This window comes from Chlorocebus sabaeus, chromosome 17 (assembly GCF_047675955.1).
Source record: "Chlorocebus sabaeus isolate Y175 chromosome 17, mChlSab1.0.hap1, whole genome shotgun sequence".
NCBI lineage: Eukaryota > Metazoa > Chordata > Mammalia > Primates > Cercopithecidae > Chlorocebus > Chlorocebus sabaeus.
In genome coordinates this window covers 40,559,218-40,585,709 of record NC_132920.1, presented here as the reverse complement: position 1 = coordinate 40,585,709, position 26,492 = coordinate 40,559,218, and the positions used below count along the sequence as shown (strand labels likewise).

General features: G+C 50.0%; 1 protein-coding gene and 1 non-coding gene across 2 annotated transcripts in view; one reads left to right on the top strand and one right to left on the bottom strand.

The window, feature by feature from the left end:
- Nucleotides 1-25,950, top strand: part of LRFN2 (leucine rich repeat and fibronectin type III domain containing 2) — a 194,458-nt gene extending 168,508 nt beyond the window's left edge. Inside the window, exon 3 of the mRNA XM_007972687.3 lies at nt 21,831-25,950. Within this exon, the coding sequence (XP_007970878.1) occupies nt 21,831-22,800 (970 nt within the window). The 3' untranslated portion in view covers nt 22,801-25,950. The remainder of the gene's footprint in view (nt 1-21,830) is intronic.
- Nucleotides 6,943-7,045, bottom strand: LOC119626928 (U6 spliceosomal RNA). Its single transcript, XR_005243101.2, has one exon. It is a non-coding gene; the product is annotated as a U6 spliceosomal RNA (small nuclear RNA).
- Nucleotides 25,951-26,492: the final 542 nt, after the last annotated feature.

The window sequence follows — 26,492 nt, the reverse complement described above, 5'->3', positions numbered from 1 at the left end:
CAGAGTACCCCAACAAAGCCACCCCCTCACGTTGTCCAGGACCATCTTGCTGCCTCCTCCCTAGCCTGTTCCCAAAAGGAGTGGCTCAGGGCTGTGTTCAGCTGTGTGGTCATGTGGGGGTTTATAACTGAAGTGATCCTTTGGGTGTCACAATGACCCCGCCTGGGAGGCAAGCTTCTCACTCAAGCCTTTTTATTGATTTTTCAATCTTCAATAGAACATTAACAAATTTTGCGTGTCCCATTTTATGTTTTTATGTTTCAAGTCATTTCATTTCTTTGATTGGAAATAAATGGGTTATAAATCACAAAGTCAATGGATGGGATTAGGTCAAAAGTGCTAAGTGAATGCAGGTGGTTTCTCCTCCAATAAAGATAAGGAGAATAAGAGCCAACCTTTCTGAGAAATTATTCCATGCCAGGTACTGTTGTACGTGGTTTCTGTTTATTAGCTCATTTAATTATTTCAACATCCTGACAAAAAAGATGCAGGTGTTATCTCGATTTTACGGGGCGGGGGGAACTGAGGCATGGCCTGGGGAAGAAGCCTGCCTGAAGTGTCCCAGCTGGAATGTGAAGCCAAGTAGACTGGCTCCAGTTGAGGCCTCAATAGTGCGCCGCCAGCTTCTGAGTGCCCACGGTGTGTGCCCCCCTGCACCGGACACCTTCATAGCCCCCCGGGAGGCAGGCTTATGATTCTTTCCCAGGCTAGGAATCACAGGGAGAAGACAGGGTATGTAAACTGCCCGAGGCCTCCCAGCTAGGAGGTGACAGGTCCAGATTTAAACCCAGGCCTGTTGTGCTCCAAAGAGCTCCTGACTTCTCCCTCCCAGGACATGAGTTAGGATTGAGGGGGTGAGATGAGTGTCTTGGAGTCACAGGTAATGTCTTCAAAATAGAGTCCAGTGACCCCATTTCCTTCACCCCTGTCCCCTCCCCGGTCGCCCAATCTACTAACAACCCCAAAACCGTCAGCCCACTGGCACTGAGAACCACCATGAGGAAATGGGGTAGACTGAACCAGATCCACCCATCCCACCCACCTGCACATAAGGAGGAACACGAGGAAACAGGTGGGCACTTCAGGAGGGGTGGGCTCTCAGCTAGACAAGTGGGAGAACTTCCGGCAGTGCTGGTGATGTCTGACAAAGCCATGGCTGCTTTGAAGGCAGAGGGGAGCCTCGGCTGCTTCAAGGGCCTGGGGGATTCCATATGAGGCAGGCATGCTGATGCACGCCTTCCACCCCTTCTCCATGCTGGGAAGATGATGGCCATGTCCTGGGGTGTTCTAATTTATAACTTGCCACTTGAACCATGGCTGCTCTGCCTCCCACTGCTGCCTCTTCCCAGACTGAAAGGAAACCGGGTCGTGGTTCAGCCCTAGAGACAGCATAGGCTTGGGGAAGAGCGAGATTTATGGCTCAGCGTCTGCCCTACATGAGCCATCATTCTCCCAGAGCTACTGCAGCCACTGCCTCCCCGGCCCAGCCAGGCCCAGGCCCAGTGCTGAGTGGCAGGCAGGCGTGTGTAGCTGGAGGACAACACTGTGAATCTTGGACAGTCACGGGATTCCCTGGCTTGGGGACATACAGCCGAGGGAACAGCAGATAGATCACAACTGGGCTGTTGACCTTGAGTCTTAAGCAAAGTGGAGAATAAGAGGTCATATTTATCCCATCAGAGCCGCGGGAGCCATGAAATATCAGAGTATGAATAAAGGCAGCGGTAAATCACTCACCACTCTTGCAAATATGGCTGATCTGTCTTCCAGTCCCATCACCCACTGGGTGGCATGGGGTCAGTGTGCACAGCAATGGAGAAAAAGAAGAGATAGGGCTCCAGAGACCACAAACGGTGCTCTCTGGAATACGGCAGTGCTGGAAATCATTGACCAGATTCTTAGATTCCTAGGATGTAAGATCTCCCTCACCTCAAAGGTCACCTGCTCAATGAGGTGATGCCTGACCACCCACTTAAACCTGAGCCGTCCCACCCTAACCTCAACACTTTCTTTTTCTCTCTTACCTGCTTGTTCTTCTTTCCTTAGCACAGCCCACTTTCTAACATACTAAATCAGTTACCAATTGTGTTTACTGTTTGCTCTGTCCCCACAGAGAATGTCAACTCCACAAGGCAGGGACTCGTATCAGTGGGGGTCACTGCTGTCCCCACAGACACCTAGAGCAGTGCCTGTCACATAAGCTCCACAAACATTCTTGGATGAATGAATGAGTCTGGAAATTACCTAAGAAATGGCTTAATTGCAATGCCTCACGGTGTCAGGGAAAAGCAGAGACCCAGAGAAGGGATAGAACTTGACCCCAGTCTCATAGCCTGTTAGGGGTTGCAACGCTGGGAGAAGACTCTGGGCTGGAGACTCTCAGGCCAGAGCTCCAGGTCCTGCATGGTCTGCGCGGCTCTCACAGCACTCAGAGGATGTACTTGTCAGTCACGCTCTGTTAACTACCTGTAGGACCCTGGAGCTGTGCAGCCCCGGGCTAGGCATGGGTGGGGCCTCGCTTGCTTTTTCCCTTGATTTAAAAAACCAAATATCTTATACATTTCCTGATAAATAATTTCTTAACCCAAAGGGATCCCCAAAATATGAGTTCCTTGACTGGGGGAGGTCAGAACATTTTTGTTCCTGAGAATTTGTAAGGTGTTGAGTGGGAGTGGGGCGGGAAGCGTTTATCAGGACCCCTCCCTGGGATACCTGCTGCTGTGTCAGATCCTTCCACGGATCATTCATGCAGGCTTCACTTCCAGGCTGCAGTGGGGCATGATAACAAGGGCTCACAGCTACTGAACAGTGTGCCAAGGCTGCTGTCAGTGCTTTTAGATATCCGACCATTGGGCCTGTCCAGCAGCCCTATGACTTGGATGGCTTCTGTCTCCTCCCCATGTTACATGCAGATGAGAGACCTGAGGCAGCTATGCCAGCAAAGAAATGCTCCTGTTCCGGGTGTTCAGGACACATCAGTCAACAAAACAACTGGCAATCCTGGTCCTTATGAGAGGAAAACGGGCAGCAGGCACCACAAATGAGTAAATGATATGGGTGCTGGGAGGCAGTGAGTGCCACACAAAAAAGAAACCTCAGGCAAGACATGGCAGGGTGCTGGGGGTGGTGGGTAAGTTGTAATATTAGCTAGGGTGTCCAGGGCAGGCCTCCCTGAGAAGGTGGGATTTGAGCAAAGACTTGAAGGGGAGCCGGACTGAGGTCTGTGGGAAGGGCCTTCCAGGCAGAAGGAAGAGCAAAGTCTGTGACTGGAGTGTTTCTGAGGAGCAATGAAGAGGCCAGGGTGGCTGAAGCAGAGAGAGTGCAGGGCAGGTTGGGCGAGCTGGGGCAGAGAGGCAGTGGGCCCAGATCCCGTGGGGCCATGTGGCCCTTGTGAGGACGCTGATTCAAGTGTTCACCCCACCTGTGCATGATCACAGGTGCTCACAGCTTCAGGTCAATCCTTTTCCCTGCCACATGCTCAGAGCTGCTTCCACGCTGGCCAGTGGACACACAGTCACACTCACATACATACCTACACGGCCAATGGCCATTCACTCCCACAGCCCCCCTACTCCTGCCATGCCCGTTTGCGCTTCACCCTCCACCGCACCTGCATGTGCCCCAGCAGAGCAGGGACAACTCCTCATCAGCCTCACTCCCGTCTGCTACCCAGTGTGGCCTCTCCCCAGCTGGAGCAGGAGAGGGAGGAGACCGAGCCAATTCCTGGGGCTTCAGACCCATGCACCCTAATAAACAGTGCTGGAGAGACTCCCAGAAAATTACAGATAAGTCTGTGATTTACTCACACGTGATTTATTTACATGATTACTTCCACACTAAGAAGATGACAGGCCCATATGGCCATCCTCCAGGGACCCTGGCATGCAATTAGTGGCTCTGTTCTGTGTTCATTGTCCCCACAGGCGCTGGCTGCTCCCAGACTTGGGGCAGGACAGAGGAAGGAGGATAATTACGCTGCTGCTTTTAGTAATTCCCGGGCAAAATCAGGATGGTGCACCTCTGGGCCAGGCCAGCCCCACCTTAAAGCTCCTGCTAATGAATACATCCCGTAGGAAGGCTCCTCTGCCATCTGGCAGAGACCCCAACCCCTAAAACTACCTGTGCCCTCAGGTGGCTCATCTTCTGCCACCAGGAGAGGTCCTGCTGCGAGGTGGGTGGAATGGATGGTGTTAGTCTATAAAAGAGATGACAGACAGACAACTAGAAGATAGACGATAATAAAGTACGTAAGCATTCACTATATACATAAATGATTTATTGAGTATATATTGTATGCCACTGCTTGGCATACGTTACTGCTGATCCTCATATAACTCTGCAAATTGGGTCCGCAAACTGCTTTTACAAATAAGAAGACACAAGCTACAGAAAGTCAAGTAAGGGAGTAAAGATATAGTCAATAAATTGTGGAGATGGGATTTGAGCCCAGAGCCTGGGTCACTTTGATGCTAACTCCTGTGTGCTTTCAGGATCAGGGACCTGCTGCTGCCCCTACTCCCACGGCCCCAGTATCCCATCCCCTTCCTCCCACCTCCCCCTCGCTCCCATCACCCCTCTTCCAGTGATGTTCTTATGAAATTCTAGAATGTTAAAAGCACAGAGAAGGAAAGTGAATTGCCCAAGGCTGAACAAGTCATGACAGAGTGGGAGTTAGAGCCTCGTCCTCCAGCCTGGACATGAGGATGGCTGGTGGGTGGGGACAGCTCTGCTCCCCCACCCTCCCTCCTGCTGACTCCAGGATCGGGAGTGTGCAAGGACCTTCCACTTGGCTGGACAGAGTGGGGCTTCCCTGCTGCCCACCTGAGAACTCCCTCTAGAAGTTGTCACTCTCCCCACCCTTAATTAACTCCTTCCTGACCAGACTGCTTGTTAGAGACAGAGGTATCCAGGGAGAATCAGCAGAAGCACAGCCCAGAGAAGTGCTGAGTGGACTCCTCCTGACTGCTGGGTGGAAAGGGCAACTCTCCGTGGGGTGAGGCAGTGGGCAGGATGATGCAGCAACTCAGCAGCTGGATGCCCAGCAAGCTCTCACCAGGGAGTCTGCCTCCAGGCATGCAGCTTGGAGCAGCCCCCAAGGAAGTGTCAGTAAGTTTCTCGGTCACTCATTATGCACGAGTGCTGGCTGTCCCCATGATAAAAAATGGATACCTCACATTTATAAATGCTTCACCACTTACATACTGTGTCCAAGCAGATGTGCATCTTAGGTTTTCCAGACGGTCCTTTCGGGGAGGTGGTAGTGTTCTCATTCCCGTTTGACAGATGAGGAGGCTGAGATTCAGAGGAGCACAATCTCCTTGTTCGAGATTGCTCAGCTAGCAGATGGTGGGGCCAACATTTGAAACTGATCTTCAAATACCAAATGCAAACATCATCGTGGCTGCTTTTTATTGCATAAACACACTCTAAGCAGCATACTCTGTACTGAACAAATATCATGGTACTTAATTTTCACGAAGACACCGTATGATTGCTGTTATGAACCCATTTTGCAGGTGAGAAAACTGTGGAATTGAGGCTCAAACATGGGAAGTGACGCACCTCACATGGCACAGTCAGTAAACCTTCTTCACTAGAGCACAAATTCACCCTGGTGGTCAATACAGGTTCCTTCTTATGATACAGCCTCTGCTCTGACCGAAGGAGATGGTTATAATTGAAGGAAAACGTGGGGCCCCTCCATGAAACGACTGAGGGCTTCATTTTACCCAGAGTTGCTTTATTAAGGGTGCAGTGGTTTGAATGCTTGTGTCCTCTTCGATATTCATAGATTAAAACCTAATCCCCGATGATAGGATGAAGAAGTGGAGCCCGTAAGGGGTGATAAACTCATGAGGGCTTGTGGCTGCTGAGGGGGCTCTCTGTCTCTCTCTTGCCCTCCCACTGCTGCCATGTGAGGATACAGAAAGAAGGCTCTTGTCAGACCAAATGCTGGCACCTTAATCTTGGGCTTCCAGCCTCTAGTACTATGAGAAAATCTTGTTGTTGTTTTTTTAAAAATATAAATTAGTCTGTGGTATTCTGTTAAGCAATACACAGAAACTAAGACAAAGGGTTACTGTTGACTTCACCATTGGCACTGAAACAAAACCCAGTGTTTACCATTCCTGCATTTATTTCCAGGCACCCCTAGCATTTAACACACTTTACCTCATTTAGCCCTGATTATATTCCAACACAGTAGGTACTAGCATTCCTATTTAACTGAGGCAGAGCGTAGGTAATCTGCCTGGGGTCACACAGCTAGTCAGCGCCAGAGCAGATTTTGAACCCAGGCCCAGCTGCTGTGAACCACCATGCTGGATCTTCAAATGCCTCTTCCCAGGCATTTGATTCCTGCCAACTTCTACTCTGGAGTTGCCCTACTCTTCACCCACTGGGGCACATGTAGAATAGCATCAGATGGCCAGGGGTTCTTTCTACCCCTCCCCAAATGCTGTCTCCTTCCCCAGATCTGACAGGGTCACCCAAGCTCACTGACAACAGAATCAAGAAGCCCCTGCCGATGGTGACTGCCACCCAGATGTTCATCAGCCTCCCTAAAGTGACACATCTATTTCCAACAACCTCTCCTCTTCCTGCTCACCTGGTAGAACTGGCTTTGCAATATTTTTTGCCCTTTTTTTATTGTAAAATATACATAACATTTACCATTTTCACCACATTAGAGTGGACAGTTCACTGGCGCTAAATACATCATATTGTTGTGCAGTCACCATCACCATCCATCTTGGAACTTTTTCATCATCCCAAACTAAAACTCTGTAGTCATTAAATAAGAGTTCCCTATTCCTCACTTCCCCCAGCACCCAGCAACCACCCTGCTACTTTTTGTCTCTATGAATTTGACTACCCTAGGCCCTTTATATAAGTGGAATCGCACAAAGTTCCTGCAAGTTGTAGCATGTGCCAGAATTTCATACAAATATAAAGCGCTTCACAGATTTGCCACCATCCTTCTGCAGGGGCCATGCTGACCTCCGCATGGTTCCAGTTTTAGTGGAAGTGCTGCCAGAGAGAGCAAACGATAGCATTTTCAAGGAGGCTGGTGCTGCCTGTGCTCCGGGTGATGCCCCCACGAAATTATGGATCTGCCAACTGGGGCGAATGGTCCGATCAGGCTCATCATTAGGTGGTGTTTACTTGGTGTCTGCTGGTTGTTCTAGCGTGTCTTGGGCACAGCTGGTGGGGAATCTTCATTTTGCACACGTTTGTGTTTATAACAAGGTATAATTGATCTGACACCTTCTGCATTTTTTTCGGTACGTGATGAGTTGTTGAGTAAGCTCTTCTCAGCTCCTCCAGGAGATGAATGACAAGTAGCATCACTGTAGTCATCGTCGTTGTGGTACCAAATGGCCCAGGAAAGGAGCAGACATGTTTATTCCTGTTGTACTTGATTTCTCACACTCACCACAGAAGGCTGGTATTACTCTCCCATTTCACATGTGAGGAAACAGAGGTTCAGAGAGAGGAAAGTTACATGGTCTAGAGTCACACATCTGGTCGGGGGCAGAACTAGCCTTCAAAGAGAGATTTCTGTCTGAGTCTAAAGCCTACACTCTTTCCTCTAAGATATGCCAACCCAGTCCCTGGGGGCTGGAAGCTAAAGACAATTAAATGCAGAAAAGACTTCTATATCTGTGGAGACCTGAATGAGGACGCGCACACACATACACAGAATGAGAGAGAGAGAGAGGCAGGCCTTACATGGGCTCAAGAGCTCGCCTGGGTTGGCTGAGCCTGCAGTGGTGGGGACACTGTTTAAGCAATGTGGCTTAACAGCAGTCCTGGGAAAGCACAGGGCCTCTCCATTGACAGTCCGCTCAGTGTGACCACCAATGGGATGTGGCTTCTAGAGAATCCAGTGTACTTTCAGGGAGGGCGGTGGTGTTCACAAGAAGTGTGATGTCTGATTGGGGAGCATAGGATCTGACTACTCAGAACCCCCAAAGAGAAGGGCCAAAGACAAACTGACATGTGATTGGGTATGATCAGGCGGGGCAGCCTGCCAGCAAACTAGAAACTGTGCTATGAGGAAATGGTTGGAAGAAACGGAAATGTGAATTCTGGAGATGTGAAAAGTCAAGGTGGGATGAGAGAGTGGCCTCACAATATGGGAAGCATCAACATGTAGAAAAGAAAGAAACAGGCTTGTTCTGGGCAGCTGTGGGGTTGCATTGGGCTGGTGGTAGGAAGTCGCAGTCTGTCAGACCATGGCCCCCATGAGTCACTAGGAGTTGTCCAGAGCTAGGATGACTGCCTGGTATATCCCGGAAGTGTGTGAGCAGAGGGTGCTGACAGCCAGGTGGGCCTGCTATGGAGGCGCTGATGAGCAGGTTGGCTCTCAGGGCCCTTCTCAACCTGGAATTCCTAGGATCTGTGCATGGTGAGGGCAGAGAAGAACTGGGAAGAGCTAGCAGACACCTTGATGAGTCAGCAAGAGAAGTGCCCGGATCAGGGGGCAGGCTGGCCCCAGTGGCCTGCACCAAGACAGACTGTCAGACCTCAGACGACTGGCTTGCGGAGCTGGCTGTGCACCTGATCCATCAGCCAGTATCCAGCCTCAGGCCTGGATTCACTTCTCTGTCCTCAGTCACAAACACTAGCACAAATTCAGCACTCACTAGGGACAAGGCACTGTTCAAATCACAGAGATTCGCTCATGTAATCCTCATAGCAACCCTGTGACGGGGCTCTATCATCTGCCCCCTCTTACAGGGTGGTTACGTGGCTTGGCCAAGGTCACACTGCTGGTCAGTGACAGGACTGGGGCTTGAACCCGGTGGTGCAGTGCCAGTGCCTAGATTCCCACCTCCTGGCTTTATCCCCTCCATGAAGGAGCCCCATGGAGCAGGGCGAAGCTCCCTTCCTAACACTGTTGCCTCCACCAAACACTTGGGCTGCGACTTTCCCAAGTCCTTGCCTGGCAGCTGCATCCACCATGCCTCCCAAATCAGGGAGCAAACACAGGGCCTCCCAACGAGTGATCCTCACCTGTCACCGGGTAAGGCCTAACGCTGGGGAGATGAGCACAGAGGCAGCCTGCTGGGGCTCAGCTCTCTTTGGCCTAATTTCCTGTCACCTCTGCCACTGCTCAGCCAGGCCTTTCCTGACACTTCCTCCACGTGAATTCTGAACAAGACTCTCATGGGAAGTTGGAAGGGGACCCATCCTGCTGCAAGTGTTGAAGCCAAGATGCCTCCCTGCCAGCCCAGCTAGGGTCAGGCACTGCCGAATCTCCTTGTTTCTAATTTGCATAAGGTTTGTCAGCCACAAATCCCTGAGGCCTGGATTTCCACCATCAGAGAGGCATTTCCTTGGGGTTAAGCGGGTTAAGCATGGCCCACTCCTTTATGTAACAGACCCTCATGCAGGGCTTACTCTCTGCCAGGCACTGACCTAGATACTTTAGGAATCATGACTCCTTGAATCCTCATGACAACCCTATAAGGCAGAGATTCTGAATGCACCATTTTACAGAAAGGGGATATTTCTAGGAAACAAACACAGAGAGATTAAGAAACTTGCCCAAGATAAGGTTTTATAGCTGGTATGTGCAAAACCAGGATTGGAACCCCAGAGTCTGGCTCCAGAGCCTGTGTGCATATCCACCGCACCTGCTGCCTCTTCAACTTCTCTTGCTAACGGTAGGTATTCCGATATCTATCATTGTTATTGGATCTATGAGGGATTTTTCTTAATAGAATTGTGTCAGATGTGTAATGGGTAGCTTGAACATGGGAAGCAGAAAAGCAGGAACCAGAATATCGAAACAAAGGACCAGAGGGGGCCCAAAGACACAGGCTGGCTAAGGGCTGACCCTATTTGAGGACTGTAGGGAAGGTGAAGCAGCTTTGCCAGTGGGGCCAAGCCTTGGGAAGGGGCTGGGGCACAAGCTGAGTATCGGAGGCAGAGAGAACGCTCCAGGGGGCAGAGGAGCTGGAGATAGGCCTGAGAGAATCCCAGAGAGGGCATGCTGAACCCACAGGTCCTAGGAACCATGGAGAACTGGAAGAGTCATGAAGGAGGGATGAAGCTGTCCAGAGCCTCAGAGAGAATGGGGAGCTGCTCAGAGGTCTGGATCAAAGCCTCCAAGACAAATTCATTCCTTGGTGTGAACTGCCCCAGAGCTGGACAACATCACCTGGACTGGCCCACCTGTTTGGTGCATCAGGGCTCACATAGAAAATGACAGTGTTAATACCATTTGCTGGGTACATGGATAGGGCTGCATAGCATGTTCTAGAACAGCACCATCCAATAGCACTGCCTGTGTTGACAGAAATGTCACACAGTGGCACTGTCCAATCTAGTAGCCACTAGCCACATGTGACTACTGAGCCCTTGAAATCTGGTTATTATGACTCAGAAAGTAAATTTTTAATTCTAATCAATTATTATTAATTTGAAGTTAAATTTAAATGACCACCTGCAGCTACTATATTAGGCAGTGCAGTGTGGAACATTCATTTCATTTACAAGTTCAGCCAATGTTTTCAAGGGCCTACGCTGTGCCAAGTATCGTTCTAGGTGTTGGGAAAATATCAGTAAACAAAACAGGTAAAAACAAAACAAAACAAAACAGCCCAAAAAACTCTGACCTCAGGGAGCTGACATTCTAGTAGACAGAGAGAAAGAAAGGCAACTAACAGTAATCATAATAAATCAATGATATTGTCTGTTGGGCAATAAAAGTGCATTGGGGCGTAATGGAGTGGAGTGACAAGCCTGAGGAAGCCCCCAGTGTTGAAAAGATGATCTGGGATGGCCTCTCTGAGAACGTGACATTGGAACAGGGACCTGAAAGAAGTAAATCAGCTAGCATATAAATACCTGGGGGAAGAGCGTCCAGGCAGAGGGAACAGCCAGTGTGAAAGTCCTGAGGCAGGAGCCCCCTTGGCAGATTTAAGAAGTTGCGGGGAGCCCAGGTTGTAGAGTAAGAATGAGGAGTAGAAGGAGACAAAACCCAAGAGGGGAGGGGCAGATCGCCTGGGGCCTGTGAGCCATGTGAGGACTTTGACTACATGAGGTGGGCTTCTCTGGGGGCAGGAGCAGGGTTGAGCGAGAAAGACAGGCTCTGACCTGGGTTTTAACAGGATCGCTCTGACCACTGGCAGAGAAGAGGCTGGGGGATGGGAGCAAGGAAGGACACCCAGACCCAGAGGCCAACTCAACAGGGGCTGATGTCAACCCTGCCTGCTGTCTCAGGGGCTGTGGAAGTGGATGTCTGGCTACACCTGAGGATTGAGGCAATGGTTGGGGTGCTCTGTCTCAGAGTCTCAATCTTATTGAAAGGAATGTGGCCCCTTCACTCACTGAGAGGCTAAAGTAACTGCCAGTAAGGCAGGGGTGCTTCGGGGCATTTGTGGAAGCTCCATATTCTCAGGAGCCACAAGGACAGAAGAGCAGGGACAGAGGCTGGCCCCCAACCCCAGGCCTCTGATCCCTGGCCCCAACTGGAAGATCAGAGGCTTCCGATCCTTGGAGCCCTCACTGAGTCACACCAGCTCCATGATCATCCCACTCTAAAGAAAAGACATGTGCCTTCCCCCATGATCACTCAGGACCTGGTGTTTAGGGAAGGCCAGCATTTGGCACTAGTCACCAGTAGGGTCTACAACTTGTACTGGTAATTCTAACTACTCTGATCTCTAGGCCAGAAACAGCAAATATGAGACAGTCTCCAGAGGACTCTGTCCCACTGAGTCTAAACACAGCCTCAGAATCCTTAACACTAGCACCTAGCAGCCAATGCTCAGAGTTGGAACACAAGAGTGAACATACTTGCAAGAACCTGGCTCCTAGCTGCTACCTTGGCGACTTCATTTCCTGCTACTCTCCCTTTCCATCTCTCTGTTCCAGCCTCACCGTCCTCCTCACTGTTTCTACCTCAAGGCCTTTGCACTGGCACCTCTTTGCTGCCTGGAAACTCTGCCCATGGATATCCACGTGGTTCCCTCACTTCCCTCAGACCTCCCAGGAGCATGTGTCCTGAAGTAGAGAGACTGCCCTCCTTATTCACTGGAGTCCCATTTCCGGCCCTAATCAGCTATGTGAGCCCACGGCAGTTCAGTTGACCGCTGCCTCTCAAACAGCAGCACAATTATTAGATGTACTTCCCAGGGTTATTGTGAACATGAATTGAGGAAATGTGAAAGTGCTGGGTTCAATCTTGGCTGAGCACGAACCTCTCTGTGAGAGCTTAGTCACGTCACTTAATTTCTTGGAGCCTCGATTTTCTCATCCATAATGATAATAAGACTAGTACCTCCCTCACAGGATTTCCCAAAATTAAATTAACTAATACGTGGAAAATATTCAGAACAGTGTTTGACATATAGTAAGTGCTTAAAAAATGTTAACTATCATTGTAAAGTAATGCAGGTTATTTTTTTCTTATTAAATTGCTGGCAAACAGTTGGCTGACTCCAAGACTCGCCTCCTGCTAAATCCTGATTCTGCTCAATTCAATTCAGTATAATACAACATAGGGAAGATCATGCTCTGTGGCCTGGCTGACCTGGCTCAGCCGCTTTCCAGCTGTGTGAGCTTGAGCAGAGGTTCTATCTGCCTGAGCCTTAGTTTCTTCATCTGTGATATGGGGTAATTATTCCTACCTCATACAGTCAGTGTGCAGAATCAAAGAGATTCTGCCTGTCAAGTTCCTGGCACATACTAAGTACTCAATAAATTGTATGCAGGATGGAACCACACTCATCTCCTCTACTCCCTTGCAGCTCATGCATGAAAGCAAACAGGTCCCTTTGGGGCTTGCAGGAAGAGAGAGAATCTGGGAGTAAGGGCTGCTTGGCTTGGTTTAATGAGGCCATGTCATGTAGTCTGAGATCTCAAGGCTAGCTAGAGAGGGTGGCAAGCCAGTGGTTCTGTGAAGAGCCAGTAATGAGGACACAGAGCCAGGGCGGTGGGGTGAGGGAAACTTGATGTGGCCATTCCAAATTAGCGCTGAGGCTCAGCAGGCAGCCATGGTGCATCACTGATGGAGGGAGGAGAGGACAGAGCACCTAGAAAGGCGTGGTGCTAGGGGAGCAGAGGGGAGGCTGGAGGCTGGAGAAATTATGCAGATACAAGAGGTGGTATTTGTTGACAACTCCAGGAAGGCAAGGATTTCTTGTATAGACACCAGCACCAATGTCTTCCTCTTACACAAACACACACATTCACCCTGTCTCTCACACACATACCTACTACATAGCAAATTCCTCAGGCTTACTTCATCTTACCTGCAGGTGTCTGTTAGTCAGGGGAGGCAGCTGCTGTTGCAAAGAATTGCCATAATGTAAAGGCTCCAGCAGAATCAAATTTGATTTCTCACTGTCCTAACAGTCCAGAGCAGTGTGCCAGGTTATCAGGAGACCTTCCTCATGGGAGACCTAGGTACCCGTATGTACCTCCCTCCAGGCCTTGTCATCCTGCCCCAAGGTCCAGCTGGCAGAAGGAAAGGGGAGTGTGGGGAAGGCATCCTGACCTACCAAAGAGATGGCCCAGAGATGGCACAGATCATCTGGCACAGATGACATCCTCCACATCCCTTTAGCCAGAAAGGGTCACATGGGCATACTAGCTGCAAGAGAGCCTAGAGAGTGTGGCCTAAATGGGAAGTCACGAGAGAGGGGGAGAGTGGGGTTTGGTAGTCAGCCCACAGGCTCTTCCTGGAGGCCGAGGCCCAGGCAGAAACTCCCACTCCATTCCCATTGCTATTTCTGAGGTCCAAATGCCTTTTCTGGGGGGCAAACTCCGTTCCATTAGAAAAGAGGAGGCTCAGTCTGCAGGAGAGGTCACACAGGAAGTCACCTCAGACGTTTCAGAGGTTGTGGGAGCCTCTGGGGGTGGTGGGGTTAGGGGGTTGGTTGAAAGAGGGGCAGAACAATGACTAACATCGCCTAGGACCAGGACCCCTTATTGCCACATACATGTAAACACCTACACTCTGACATATACTCACAAATACCCACACATTCAGCTGACAAATGATACTTCTTAGACACACATCTTCTTGCACACAGGCCTACACGCAATCATATACCCCAAACACATACGTATATGCACATCCATGAAAGGTTTTCAGGAGCCCTTGCAGTAAGCCTCAAGGATACAGAAAAAATACCTCTCCAGGCTGGGTGCGGTGGCTCAAGCCTGTAATCCCAGCACTTTAGGAGGCCAAGGCGGGTGGATCACCTGAGGTCAGGAGTTCGAGACCAGCCTGGCCAATATGGCGAAACCCCATCTCTACTAAAAATACAAAAATTAGCCAGGTATGGTGGTGCATGCCTGTAATTTCAGCTACTCGGGAGGCTGAGGCAGGAGAATTGCTTGAGCCTGGGAAGCAGAAGTTGCAGTGATCTAAGATCATGCCATTGCACTCCAGCCTGGGTGACAGAAAAAATACCTCTCCAGAAAGATGTCCTCAGACCCAGCCAGTGTCTGAGAATTCACCATTAGCTAGCCCTTGAATATTAGATAAGAATCCCTCACATATGTTTAGGCCCTAACATTTTGCAAAGCACTCTTGCACTCACTGCCTAACCACAGGGCAAATATTTACTTAGCATTGACTCTAGACCAGACATCATGATCAGCAGTAGAAATACAAAGAGGAATAAGACATAGTTCCAGTCCTCAAGGGAAAGGTGTACATGAACAACCCCCAGGGCTTTAACAGGGGACTGTAGGAGGGGTTGTGGGAGAAGGGAGAGAAAAGACAGCTCTGGTGAGGTCAGAGGTAATTTATGAGTCAGGCCTTAAAAGATGAGATCACCCGGTGGAGAAAGATATGATGCTAAGGAAGAGGGACCACTGTGTGCAATGGGATAATGGGATCAAGATGGCTTACTGGGGGAGTGATGAGTGATTTCAAGAGGCTGGTAAATTGTTTCCTACAGCTGAAGTTTCACCAGATGCAGCCAAGATGTGCTGCTGCTGACATGAAGAGATGATCATCTTTTCCCAAAGTGCAAGGAAATAAGTTAATAAATAGAATGTTCTCAACAATGTAAAGGTTATCTCCTTGTGTCATTCAGGATTCAGTCAGAAAAAAAAAAGGAACATTTTAGGTCTTTTGAAAGAGGGAATTCAGGCCGGGCGCCGTGGCTCACACCTGTAATCCTAGCACTTTGGGAGGCTAAGGCGGGCAGATTGCCTGAGCTCAGAAGTTCGAGACCACCCTGGGCAACATGGTGAAACCCTGTCTCTACTCAATATAAAAAATTAGCTGGGCTTGATGGCATGTGCCTGTAGTCCCAGTTACTTGGGAGGCTGAGGCACAAGAATCGCTTGAAACCCGGAGGCGGAGGTTTCAGTGATCCAAGAGATCACACCACTGCACTTCAGCTTGGGCTACAGAGTGAGACTCTGTATCAAAAAAAAAAAGAGAGAGAGAGAAAGAGAATTCAGTACAGGGTTTGGATTTTAGGGATGATGGAGCTGCTCAGAGGTCAACAACAGGTGGGGACAGTGGGTACAGGGGCAGTGGGTGGGGGACAGGGCAGGGAGGCACTATAGAGATTAGCAACAGCCGGAAGCCACCACCACCCACCCATCCCCATCCAAGGCTGGAAGGACACAGGAGGAGATGGTATGGCCAGTGATTAAGATCCTAATGTGTCTAGCAGGAGCTGGAACCCTGGCAGCTGGAATCACAGAGGAAATTCAGTGCCTGACAGGGCAAAACCACTTGGAGATGAAAAAGTAGAAGAGATACCTGGCTTCTCCCCTCTTCCGGCCCTCCAGTCTCTCTCCAGTGCCTCCATTGGCCACCTCCACCTGGCAGCCTGAGGGCTCAGAAACCTGGGAACAGGCAAGGTAGCCTGGGAAATGTAGTTCCCCACAGAGCAGAGGCAAGCAGGTGAAAGGTGGAGAACAGATTCGAGAGCCCACAGTAGAATAACAGTATGCGCCTGTGATTTCATAGACCTCTGGTATCAACTGTAGATTTGTGTGCTAGTGTTAAACTGAATGAACAGTGCCAAAATAATATTAACAGAAAAAGAAAAAAAAGAAAAACAATCCAGAGGCAGTCACTTAGGTTTGTTTTGTGTTTCCTGAGTAAGTGCTTGGGGTTGCAGTTTCAAATTGTCTTTTAGAGTGTGTGAGCTTAATTAAATTTAACGCATTGGAACAGCTTAACTTAAAATAGCAATTCATGTTTTCTGCTAACAGAGATGTTGGTAGTTTACATGATGAAAAGAAATCTCTCAGGATTTCAGGGACGTGTTTTTCACCGAGAGGCCCATGACTGACCTGACGGTTGAGCCATTTATTGTCTATTGTCCCTCGGGATCCACTCTCCCCTCCTCTGCCTTGCTCTGCACTCGGGAAGCCTGACCTGCATGTGCCTGTGAACCTGGCTTTCAGTTTGGTTCAGCCATGCAGAGGAGCAGCAGAAGGTCGGCGGCAGAGAAGAGTGAGGTCCGGCTACTTCTTTGTCTGGCGCCCACTCTGTGAGGTTGCCCCTGGCAGCTTCTGTCTCTCAACCAAATTCTCTAAACCAATGTGCATCCGTGGAGGGTGACTTTGCCCCCAGAGGTCACTGGGCAATGCTTGGAGACATTTTAGCTTGTCACACTGTGGGTGTATTCTGGCATCTGGTGGGTGGAGCCCGGGGTGTCCTGGGATTGTCCTCCTACGATGCAGAGAACAGCCCTACACAACCAAGACATAGTCAGCCAAAGTGTCAACAGTGGCGGGGCTGAGAAAGCCTGCACTAGCCCAGGGCTCCTCAAGCTATTCATTGTGAAGGAGCAGCTTCAATTTTCCCCACTCTGTTGCAGGCCAGTGCTTTTGTAAGACTAGAACTAAGTTATCAGAAATAATCATAACGCACTTGAATGTGACAACCAATGCCAAATTGCTATAAAGCCTTAATGCTTACTCTTGACTTCTGTAGTGTCTGATCATGGAGCAGGAACAAACTGTCCATGGGCCGGCAGCCATCTGTGAGCCACACTACGAGTAGCACTGGCCTACATGCTTCTCTCTCCTGGGGGTGTGGCAGAGGCAACAGCTCGGCTCTTGGCTGCTATTAGCTCTGGGTTCTTGCACATTCCCTTGTGATCCCCCATAACCTCTTGCCTCTTTACAATTAGTCCCTTGATAAATAAGTTCTTTAACTATCCTTCTAGGAAGTGCCATCTGCCCGCTCAGGCCCCGGCTGATTCTGCAGTGTTTTCCTACCTGGGCAAGTTTTTAAGAATGTGGGCAGCGTTAGAGGCTGTGTGGGTAGAAGGACAACAATGTGACAGCAGCCTGGTTTTGGAGCCCAGCTAAAGAGGCTGCACTGTCTCTTGTAGACCGTAGTCAGCACTGGAAGCATCTCAGCAGGCAGGGGACGCAGCTAGAGCTGTGTTTTAGGTGGAGCACTTGACATGGTGTGGTGCTGAGAGTGCACTTTCAGGGAGCACAATCTGTGGCAGAGAGCCTGACTGGAGGTTGCTGAGTCCATCCCGACCAGAAATGGACAGCCCTAAGCTAACACTGCATGTGGAGTTGGAAGGCAGAGGGTGTTCAAAAGGTAGAATCTACCAGCCAGAGTGATGGGTTGTGAGCAGGAGTGAAGGGGGAAATCCAGGCTCCCCAGATACAGCTTGGAGGATCCGTGGATGGTTTCGTAGGGTTGGATGATGAGATGGACAGGGGTACACAGGTCAGAGATGAATTCTCTATCTTTCACTGGAGTGCCCATTTCCTGTGACTTTCTCATGCAGTTTGTCTGTTGGCTGCCTGGAGGCAGCAGTGGTCTTGCTTTTAAGAGGTGTGGGCTCTGGGTCCCAGTGGACCTGATCTGGTCTCAGCCCCATCATTCCTCCAAGGGAAAGTTCAAACTGTTTAGCTTCCTCCTTCTCTAAATGGGAATAACTTCCTCAGAGGGTTGTCAGGATCTTAAATGAGATAAGGCGTGTAAACATGCCAGCACAATAGGCGAATACTGGTTATTATTGTTATTAGAAAAGGCAAACTTGACCTTGCCCGCTAGGGCTGTTTTGAGTTAGCTGGCTCTGGCTCTCCTTAAGTCACCCCAGCTCCTCCTACTGCCACACACATACACACACACACACACACACACGCACGCACGCACACAGCAGAGGAATCAGGAGCCGTCTTCTGCCTTTCTGCTCTTCATCCTGGCAGGCTTTTCCTGCTGGCCTTGTTTCTGATGGGCCAGTTACAGTGCAAAACTGTTCCAGACCTGACCCTTCATCCAGGTGCCAGTGGCCCGCCAAGAATCAGCCTTGCCTTGTTACACCTCCATCAGCAGCACAGCCCAATTGCAGCTTCATCACATTAGGAGGTGGCTTCACCACATTATGATTTTCTCTGAGTTTGGGAGCAAAGGGGAGTTGGGGAGGCCAGGCAGGTTTCCACACAAAGTTGCCCAGGAAGGACAGGTAGATGGGGCAGTGTCTGGGAGGCAGCATGGCCCAGTGGTTAGGTGTGGAGGCCGTGGAGCCAAACTGCCTGATTTGAATCCCACTCTGCCAACTTACTAGCTGGGCCTCCTTGGGCAGGTAGCTTAAACTTTCTGTGCTTCAGTTTCTTATCCGTTAAATGAAAATGAGAATAACAATAACTGCCTCCCAACAATGTTAGGGAGTATTAAATGAGTCTTAATCCCCTTAAATATCTCACAATAGTGCCTGGCACAGAGTAAGCCCTCATGTTAGCTGTTCTTCTTATTTTGTTGCTATTAGTAGTAGTAGTAGTAATAGTAGTAATAGTGTGGTCTGCTTCCCAGGAGAAGGTGGCTAAATATTGAGAAGATTTCTGGGCTTGTAGTACATCTTTGGTGTCCTGGGGTGGCTGTGTTCAATGCAATCATGAATGTGGAAATCTATGTTACACAACAGGTATTCAGTAAACAAGGGTGTCCATCCACCTCTCAAGTGGACATGCTCTTCTATCACTGCGACCCAGCAAAATGGTGGAGTGCGGTGGTTCAGAGAAGACTGAAGGTGGCCTCCCTGGGATTTAATCCCAGCTCCGCCATGTTATCTTTGCTTAACACTTCTGCACCTCTGTTTCCCCATCTGAAAAATCTGGATTATGATGGCAGCTGTTTCGGGGAGTTGCTGTAGGCCTAAGTGAGTTGGCATAGGGCACTTAAAACAGAGCATGGCACACAGTTACCAGCTGGTGTTTGCTCTTGCTGCTGTCACTGTTCTGGGTGTGCTTAGCTCCTGCCTTCTCAACTTACATCATTAGCCCTGAGGGGAAAGGAACGAGGCCTGGAGGACTCGAGTGTCCCCTGCAGCGATGGCCATACAGGGCTCCTTAGGCCCTGCCCAGCAGATGGCCCAGCAGGCAGGGCATCCTATCAGTAGAGGAGCATGAGCCACAGCAGGCTCTAAGCTGCTCCAGGGATGAAGGTGGTTGACCAACCACAGGCCAGGGTGAACTTTTCACTGAAATGAGGAAAAATGCTTCCACGTCTGTCACACAATGAGGAACAAGCCCAGACCATGGACCCAGAAGCTAGTGTTAAAAGTCTCAACTGCTGCATACTAGCAGTCCAAGCTTGTGACCTCGGGCAAATCACTTACCCTCTCTGAGTCTCGGCCATTTCTTCTCTGTGAAATGGGAGTACTGATCACTGCCTTTACAGGACTGTCATGATGCCCAGGTGAAACTGGCTCTGAAGTCTTCAGATAGACCTGTGGGGCTGGCTGCAGGGTCCTTGCTGGATCCACCCCTCCTAACCCCTCTGGCCTCTTCTGCCCCAAACACTGTGCTAGGGGTGGGGCTGTGCATTAGTCCATTTTCACGCCGCTGATAAAGACATACACAAGACTGGAAAATTTAAATAAAAAAAAGAAAAAGGTTAAATGGACTCACAGTTCCACATGGCTGGGGAGGCCTCACAATCATGGCAAAAGGTGAAAGGCATGTCTTACCTGGAGGCAGACAAGAGAAGAGAGCTTGTGCAGGGAAACTCCCCTTTATAAAACCATCAGATCTCATGAGATTTATTCAATATCATGAGAATAGCATGGGAAAGACCCGTCCTCATGATTTAATTACCTCCCACCAGGTCCCTCCAACACACGTGAATTGTAGAAGCTACAATTCAAGATGAGATTTGGGTGGCGACACAGCCAGACCATATCAGTTGGGCCTTGGGGGCTCAATTTCCTCCAGTGTGACTTCCCTAGCAAAAGAGCAGGTGGGCAGGTGAGGAGGGAGGCAGCAGCCACTGGGGTTGCCCACTGACGGGATGTCAATATCTGCCTGTCAGTTCCAGTCCTCTGTGTGAGGATCCCAGGTGGAAGTTTTCAGACTTCAGTATTTCATATTTGATATCTTAATTAAGTTGCCCAGCTCTAGGTTTGAGGGGTTGATGGTTGCTGATAGAGCCCTTTCGTTCTCAAGTAGTAGGGAATAGGAGAATGGGAGTGGAGGAAATACCAAGAAAGCTACACAGTGTTACCTTCAAGCCTGGGTATTTCTTCAGGAGTGTTTATGGAAGTGACACAGGCATCATCTCTGGAATCAGCAGAAGGCATGATACCTCAAAAAGGGTCTTAGAGTTCAGGGTGTGCATCCAGGCTTAACAAGGTCACAAGGTTCTAGAGTTCAGAGTGAGCAGGTCCAGGCAGGAGAGGATCAGCCACAATGTGGGGAGAGTGCTTCCCCATCAGACCCTCCCCTAAGGTGGAAGGAGCAGTTAAAGTCTTCTACTACAGAAACTCTTCCCCTAGGTTTCCTGGCTGAGCCTGGGCTACTATAACTAGGACCAAGGTATCGTCCCTTTCTTCTGGGATGCAGAAGTGCCCCCCAGTCCTTCATACTGCACTGTCCCTCCACCCCTAAGCGGCAGGCCCCCTTCTCCTGCCTCCACTCCTCTTCTGCTTAGACCCTCTCTCCCTCAGTCTGCAGCAGCAAATGCTCTCCCTCCTGAGTCATGAGAAAGCCCTTTGGAGGTGAGGGTGGTGCTGGCCTCTCCAGGCAGGATCTTGTCTCTGACACAGCACAGCACCTGGTCCAGAAAGAAGGCTCAGAAAGTGTTGATGGGGATCCCTGTGAATCTCAGAGGTCACAGGAGGGCTGGAGGGAGCCTTGGAGTGGGCTGACACAGGGTCAGGGTTGACCTCTCACCCCGCCCTTCCCAGAGACAGAGGGAATACTTGTAGCAGGTATGAGGGAGGAGGGTAGCGGGTGTCCCTTTGTATAATTTCTGCTTCTTCACACTTTAACCTCTCTGCCTCTCTGTCTCTCCCTCTGCCTGTCCCTGTGTGTCCTCTCAACTCTGCTTGAGTCTCTCCCCCTCCTCCTCTTTCCCTCCACCTGTAAATGCCTCCCCTTTTCTCTGCTTTCAACTACCCCCCTTCTCATTCCCTTCATCTTCATACTCATTGTCTTTTTGTGTTTTTGTTCCCATATATCTGGATTTTCTCTCACCCGGTCTCTGACACATTCTCCATCTATACCTCTCCCTGACACTCCATCCCTGAATCTCCCTCTCTCACCTTCCTTTCCACCCCAACCTGTCCCTTGGTTCCCTTGTCTGGGTCTTCCTCCTCACATCTCTTTCTTCTCATTTCCTATACCCTATTCCTGTCACCTGCCTGCCCCTGTCCCTCTCTCCTCCCCTCTTCTCTGTCTCTTCATCTCTCTTCTTCTGTGTCTCTTCACCCCTGTCCCTTACTTTCCCTCTGCCCTATTCTCTCTGTGTCCCTGTGTGTGTCTTGGCATCCCTCCCCCTCCCCCTTCACTCTGTTTCTCCCTCTGGCCCCTCACCCTCACCCTGTCCTTCTACCCCACCACCCCTCACTCTTTGTGTCTACCTCCCTCCCCAGGATGATCCCAGCCTCCAACAAGGCCTTCGTGGTCAACAACTTGGTGTCTGGGACCGGCTACGACTTGTGTGTGCTGGCCATGTGGGATGACACAGCCACAACACTCACAGCCACCAACATCGTGGGCTGTGCCCAGTTCTTCACCAAGGCTGACTACCCGCAGTGCCAGTCCATGCACAGCCAGATACTGGGCGGCACCATGATCCTGGTCATCGGGGGCATCATCGTGGCCACGCTGCTGGTCTTCATCGTCATCCTCATGGTGCGCTACAAGGTCTGCAACCACGAGGCCCCCAGTAAGATGGCAGCGGCCGTCAGCAATGTGTACTCGCAGACCAATGGCGCCCAGCCACCGCCTCCAAGCAGCGCGCCTGCCGGAGCCCCGCCTCAGGGCCCGCCCAAGGTGGTGGTGCGCAACGAGCTCCTGGACTTCACCGCCAGCCTGGCCCGCGCTAGTGACTCCTCTTCCTCCAGCTCCCTGGGCAGTGGGGAGGCCGCGGGGCTGGGACGGGCCCCCTGGAGGCTCCCACCCTCCGCCCCGCGCCCCAAGCCCAGCCTTGACCGCCTGATGGGGGCCTTCGCCTCCCTGGACCTCAAGAGTCAGAGAAAGGAGGAGCTGCTGGACTCCAGGACTCCAGCCGGGAGAGGGGCTGGGACGTCAGCCAGGGGCCACCACTCGGACCGAGAGCCACTGCTGGGGCCGCCCGCGGCCCGGGCCAGGAGCCTGCTCCCCTTGCCCTTGGAGGGCAAGGCCAAACGCAGTCACTCCTTCGACATGGGGGACTTTGCGGCTGCGGCGGCGGGAGGGGTAGTGCCCGGCGGCTACAGTCCCCCTCGGAGGGTCTCGAACATCTGGACGAAGCGCAGCCTCTCTGTCAACGGCATGCTCTTGCCCTTCGAGGAGAGTGACCTGGTGGGGGCCCGAGGGACTTTTGGCAGCTCCGAGTGGGTGATGGAGAGCACGGTCTAGGTGGGGGTGGGCATGCTCCCTTTCCTGCGCGCAGGGTGGGAGAAGAAGGGGAAAGAATCTCACTGGCAAGTGTTTGTGGAGTTTCCATGGTGATGTTTACATCCAGGGACAGTTTCCTCTCCCTGTCAATGGCCTCGTGTCCCCCCCCCAACCCCCAACACCCATATCACCTCCCCACCACCCGGCCGGGGTGTGCTCAGGGAATGCGGACTCGCTCAAATACCGGACTGAGCCCTGAGTGTTTGGAAAGGCGAGACTCCGCCTTTCTAATCACAAATGTAGCCTACAAGCAAGCGGCTTTGGATTGCTTATGGGTCTAGTGTTGTTTTTATTTCTTAATTTATTTTTTTCCATTTCCCAGACTCCTCCTCTTCATTCACACGGATAATCGAGAGTTAATCGTACATATGAATGCGTGTTCCCAGCAGCCCTGGTACTGGGTAATTGTTGCCAATTGACAAGAGGAGGGAATTATTCTGTTTCCACACTTGTTTGGGGGAAGACTGTGGGGTTCCCTGCCCAGAGCTCTCATTACTCCCAACCACCCCCACACCCGACACTGGAAGGGGTGAGTGACTGACCCCTAATACCTGACCTAGTTTCCTTTGCTTCTCAATCATGACATGCCACACCTATCACAGAAGTTTGAACCAGAAGAGTAACTTCCTGGGTTCTTATGTGTGGGGAGGGAGGAGGGCTTCATGTTGTAGGGCACAAGGGATCTTAACTTCCGGAGTTGCTTTGGGCTTGTTGCCACTCTTTCTGGGAAGCTGGCATGGAAAGTCCCCCTTGAGCATGTGGCAGGCCAGGAGGGCTTCTCTTAAGGAAAGCAGTGTGGGTGGCAGAAAGAGCAGTGGACTTGGAGTCCAAAGCTCATGTGTCCATAGTCACATGAAGAGCCTGCTGAGTAACTGGGGCAAGACCCTTTTATCTGTTGGCACCTGAATTTGCCACTTTGCAAAAATACTGGGATTGTATTAGGTCTCCAGTCCCTTTCCAGTTCTATGGGCCTATTAATTCTTCATGACTCTAGATGTTAGGCCTTTTCGCTTAGTGATACCAGAAGCACAAGCTGGTTACAGCAGTCCCCGTTCTTTTTACTGGGCACAGAGAATTCTAGAAGCCTTGGAGGGGGGAAGTTGAATCTTTTTAGAATAATAGGCTTTTGAAGCTTGGGGAGGTCTTTGCAATCATCCCATCTTTAACCCTCCCTCTCCCTTCCACAGAGCATAAGGGAATTGCCCAAGGTCACACAGTGAGTTCATGACCAGGTCAAGGCAGGAGCCAAGGCCACCTGCCTCCTGGCAGTGGTGTTTGGGATCCATGACCCTGTTTTCACCCTGCCTAGGGCATTTCTATGTCCAAAGGATGCCCCATGTTTGTTCTTTAAGAAAGTGGCTCAAGGTGGGATGAGGGGATGCCTGCTCTTGGTTTCTTGAGGAGGGTCCATCCTTGGAAATTACAGGGTGGAATGGGAGGGGTGCATAGGCTCCTTTCCATCTAGGGATAACCCCTCCCTGCCAGACAGTGGCAAGAGAAGGGGAAGAGGAGATGTGCCCCCAGAGAACCTGCTGTAGACAGATTGGAATGACCTTCCCCTGTATCCCTGTCCGGTGTCTACTCATCAGCAACTCACTACCTCTCCCTCAGTCTCTCCAACTCATTCTTTCCTCTCCCAACTCCTTCCATAGACCTCTATTTTCCCTCTTTTGTTCTTCCTTCTTCCACTTGCCATCCACACAGCCCACAATGCATACAGGCAAGACCATTCTGGGCCAAAAAGTTCCAATGGCCTCAGACCTGGAGCTGAGCTGCTGGCCCCCAACCCCACTCTGGAACACACAAGGAGGGATTGCAACTGTCTATGCAGAATTACCTTTGGCTCTAGTTCCAGAGTCTCCAAATCCCAGGCCTTCCTCCTTCCTCACTTCTCCCTCCCCTCTCTTCTCTTCATTCTTCTTCTTCTTCTTCTTCTTCTTTTTTTTTTTTTTTTTTTTCCTGTTACTCTCTGCCTTTCCCAGTCCCTTTCTGGTCCTGACAAGGTCATTAACAGACCAGGCCAGTTCCTCCTGAGACCTCAAGTTATAACAATTTTCCAGGCCAGTCCCAGGGCTGGAGCACATCCCTTCTATGGTCACAGAAGCACCCACAGAATTGGGTAACTTGAAAGGAAGTCTCTTCCACCCTTTCTCTTTTCCCTTCCTGTTTTTTTCCTCTTCTCTTTTATCCCTCCTCATCTTTCTCATTCATCCTTTCAAACTATAGCCATTGTGGAAGTGGTCTCAAATACCAGCTTTCTTTTTTGCCTTTGGATTCAGACACACAGAGGGAAGGTGGTGAACAGCGGAAGGAACCAACTCACTGTCTATTCTCATCAGTGGCTCCGAGTTCTGTCGTGACATCATATGTACTTGCTCCTGTGTTTGTCATGTTTCTGACTTGGAGTTTTGGAAAGCAGCATCCCTGTGGTCAGAATATAAATGCCAATCTTCTCCTTTGCTAAAAAAAATGTACAGTAAAATGTACAGTTTTAAAAACAACCACTAACCACACTCCTTGGGTGGGAGAAAAAAAAAGAACATTCTTATGTCTGTGAATGTCTGCTGTTCATTTCTCTGGAAACTCTGGGGTTTTCTAAAGATGGCTTTGAAGTGGCATTTTCTCTTGCACCTGTGTTTGTTACTGCCTGGTGGGAGCCTGCTTCTTGCCAAGTTCGTGTATACGGTGGGGGAATCTTCTGAAATAATAGAGAATGGGATCATCCTCCCAGGGTAGAGAAAGGTAGAGAAATCTGAAGTGAAGCTTCAGGCTAAGAAAAGAACAGTCTATCCCCAGCTGTCCCGACTGTCCTACCTGACATCTCCATTCTCTGATGTGCCAGCCCTACCTACTTTTTCCTGGACTGTGGTCACCACAGCGCCTGACAACTAGGGGCATGTGGGTATCTTCTACCCATTTTGGTTGAGCCCTGGATAGTATTTTTTTCAAAAGGGTCTTTTACTGGGAAACCGTGGGAGAACAAACCAAAACCCAAACCCAAGATATAGAAACAAACGTGCTTCTGGAACACAGCTTCCCAACCTTGTCTTTTCTAGTATCTAGATCAGTAATGTCCAATAGAATAAAATGTGAGCCACACTGTAATTTTAAATTTTCTAGTAGCCATGTTGAATCAAACATAAAGAAACAGGTAGAATTAATTTTAATCTTATATTTTAACTCAATATATCCAAAATATTATTGTAACATGTAATCACTCAAATTATTAGTAAGTTATTTTATAGTATTTTTTGGTACAAAGTTTTAGAAATCTGGTTTGTATTTTACATGTATGGCATATATCAATTCAGATGAGCCCTCTTTAAAGTATTTTATATGTATAGCACATATGAATTCAGACTAGCCCTCTTTAAAGTACCCGAGAGCCATATGTGGCTAGTACTGGCCACTGTACTGGACAGTGTGACTCTAGACATACAATTGACTTGAAAGCACAGCTTAGAAGAGGAAGGAAACTGACACTTGTTGAGTACCTACAGCTTCCAGATACTGTGCTTGTTGCTTCACATATGTTTCTCACTGAATCATCACTAAAGCCTTTTTAGGTAGATAGTATTATGCCCATATTATAAATGAAGGGACGGAAGCTCAGAGGGGTTAAGTAACTTGCCCAAGGTCACACAGTTAAGTCT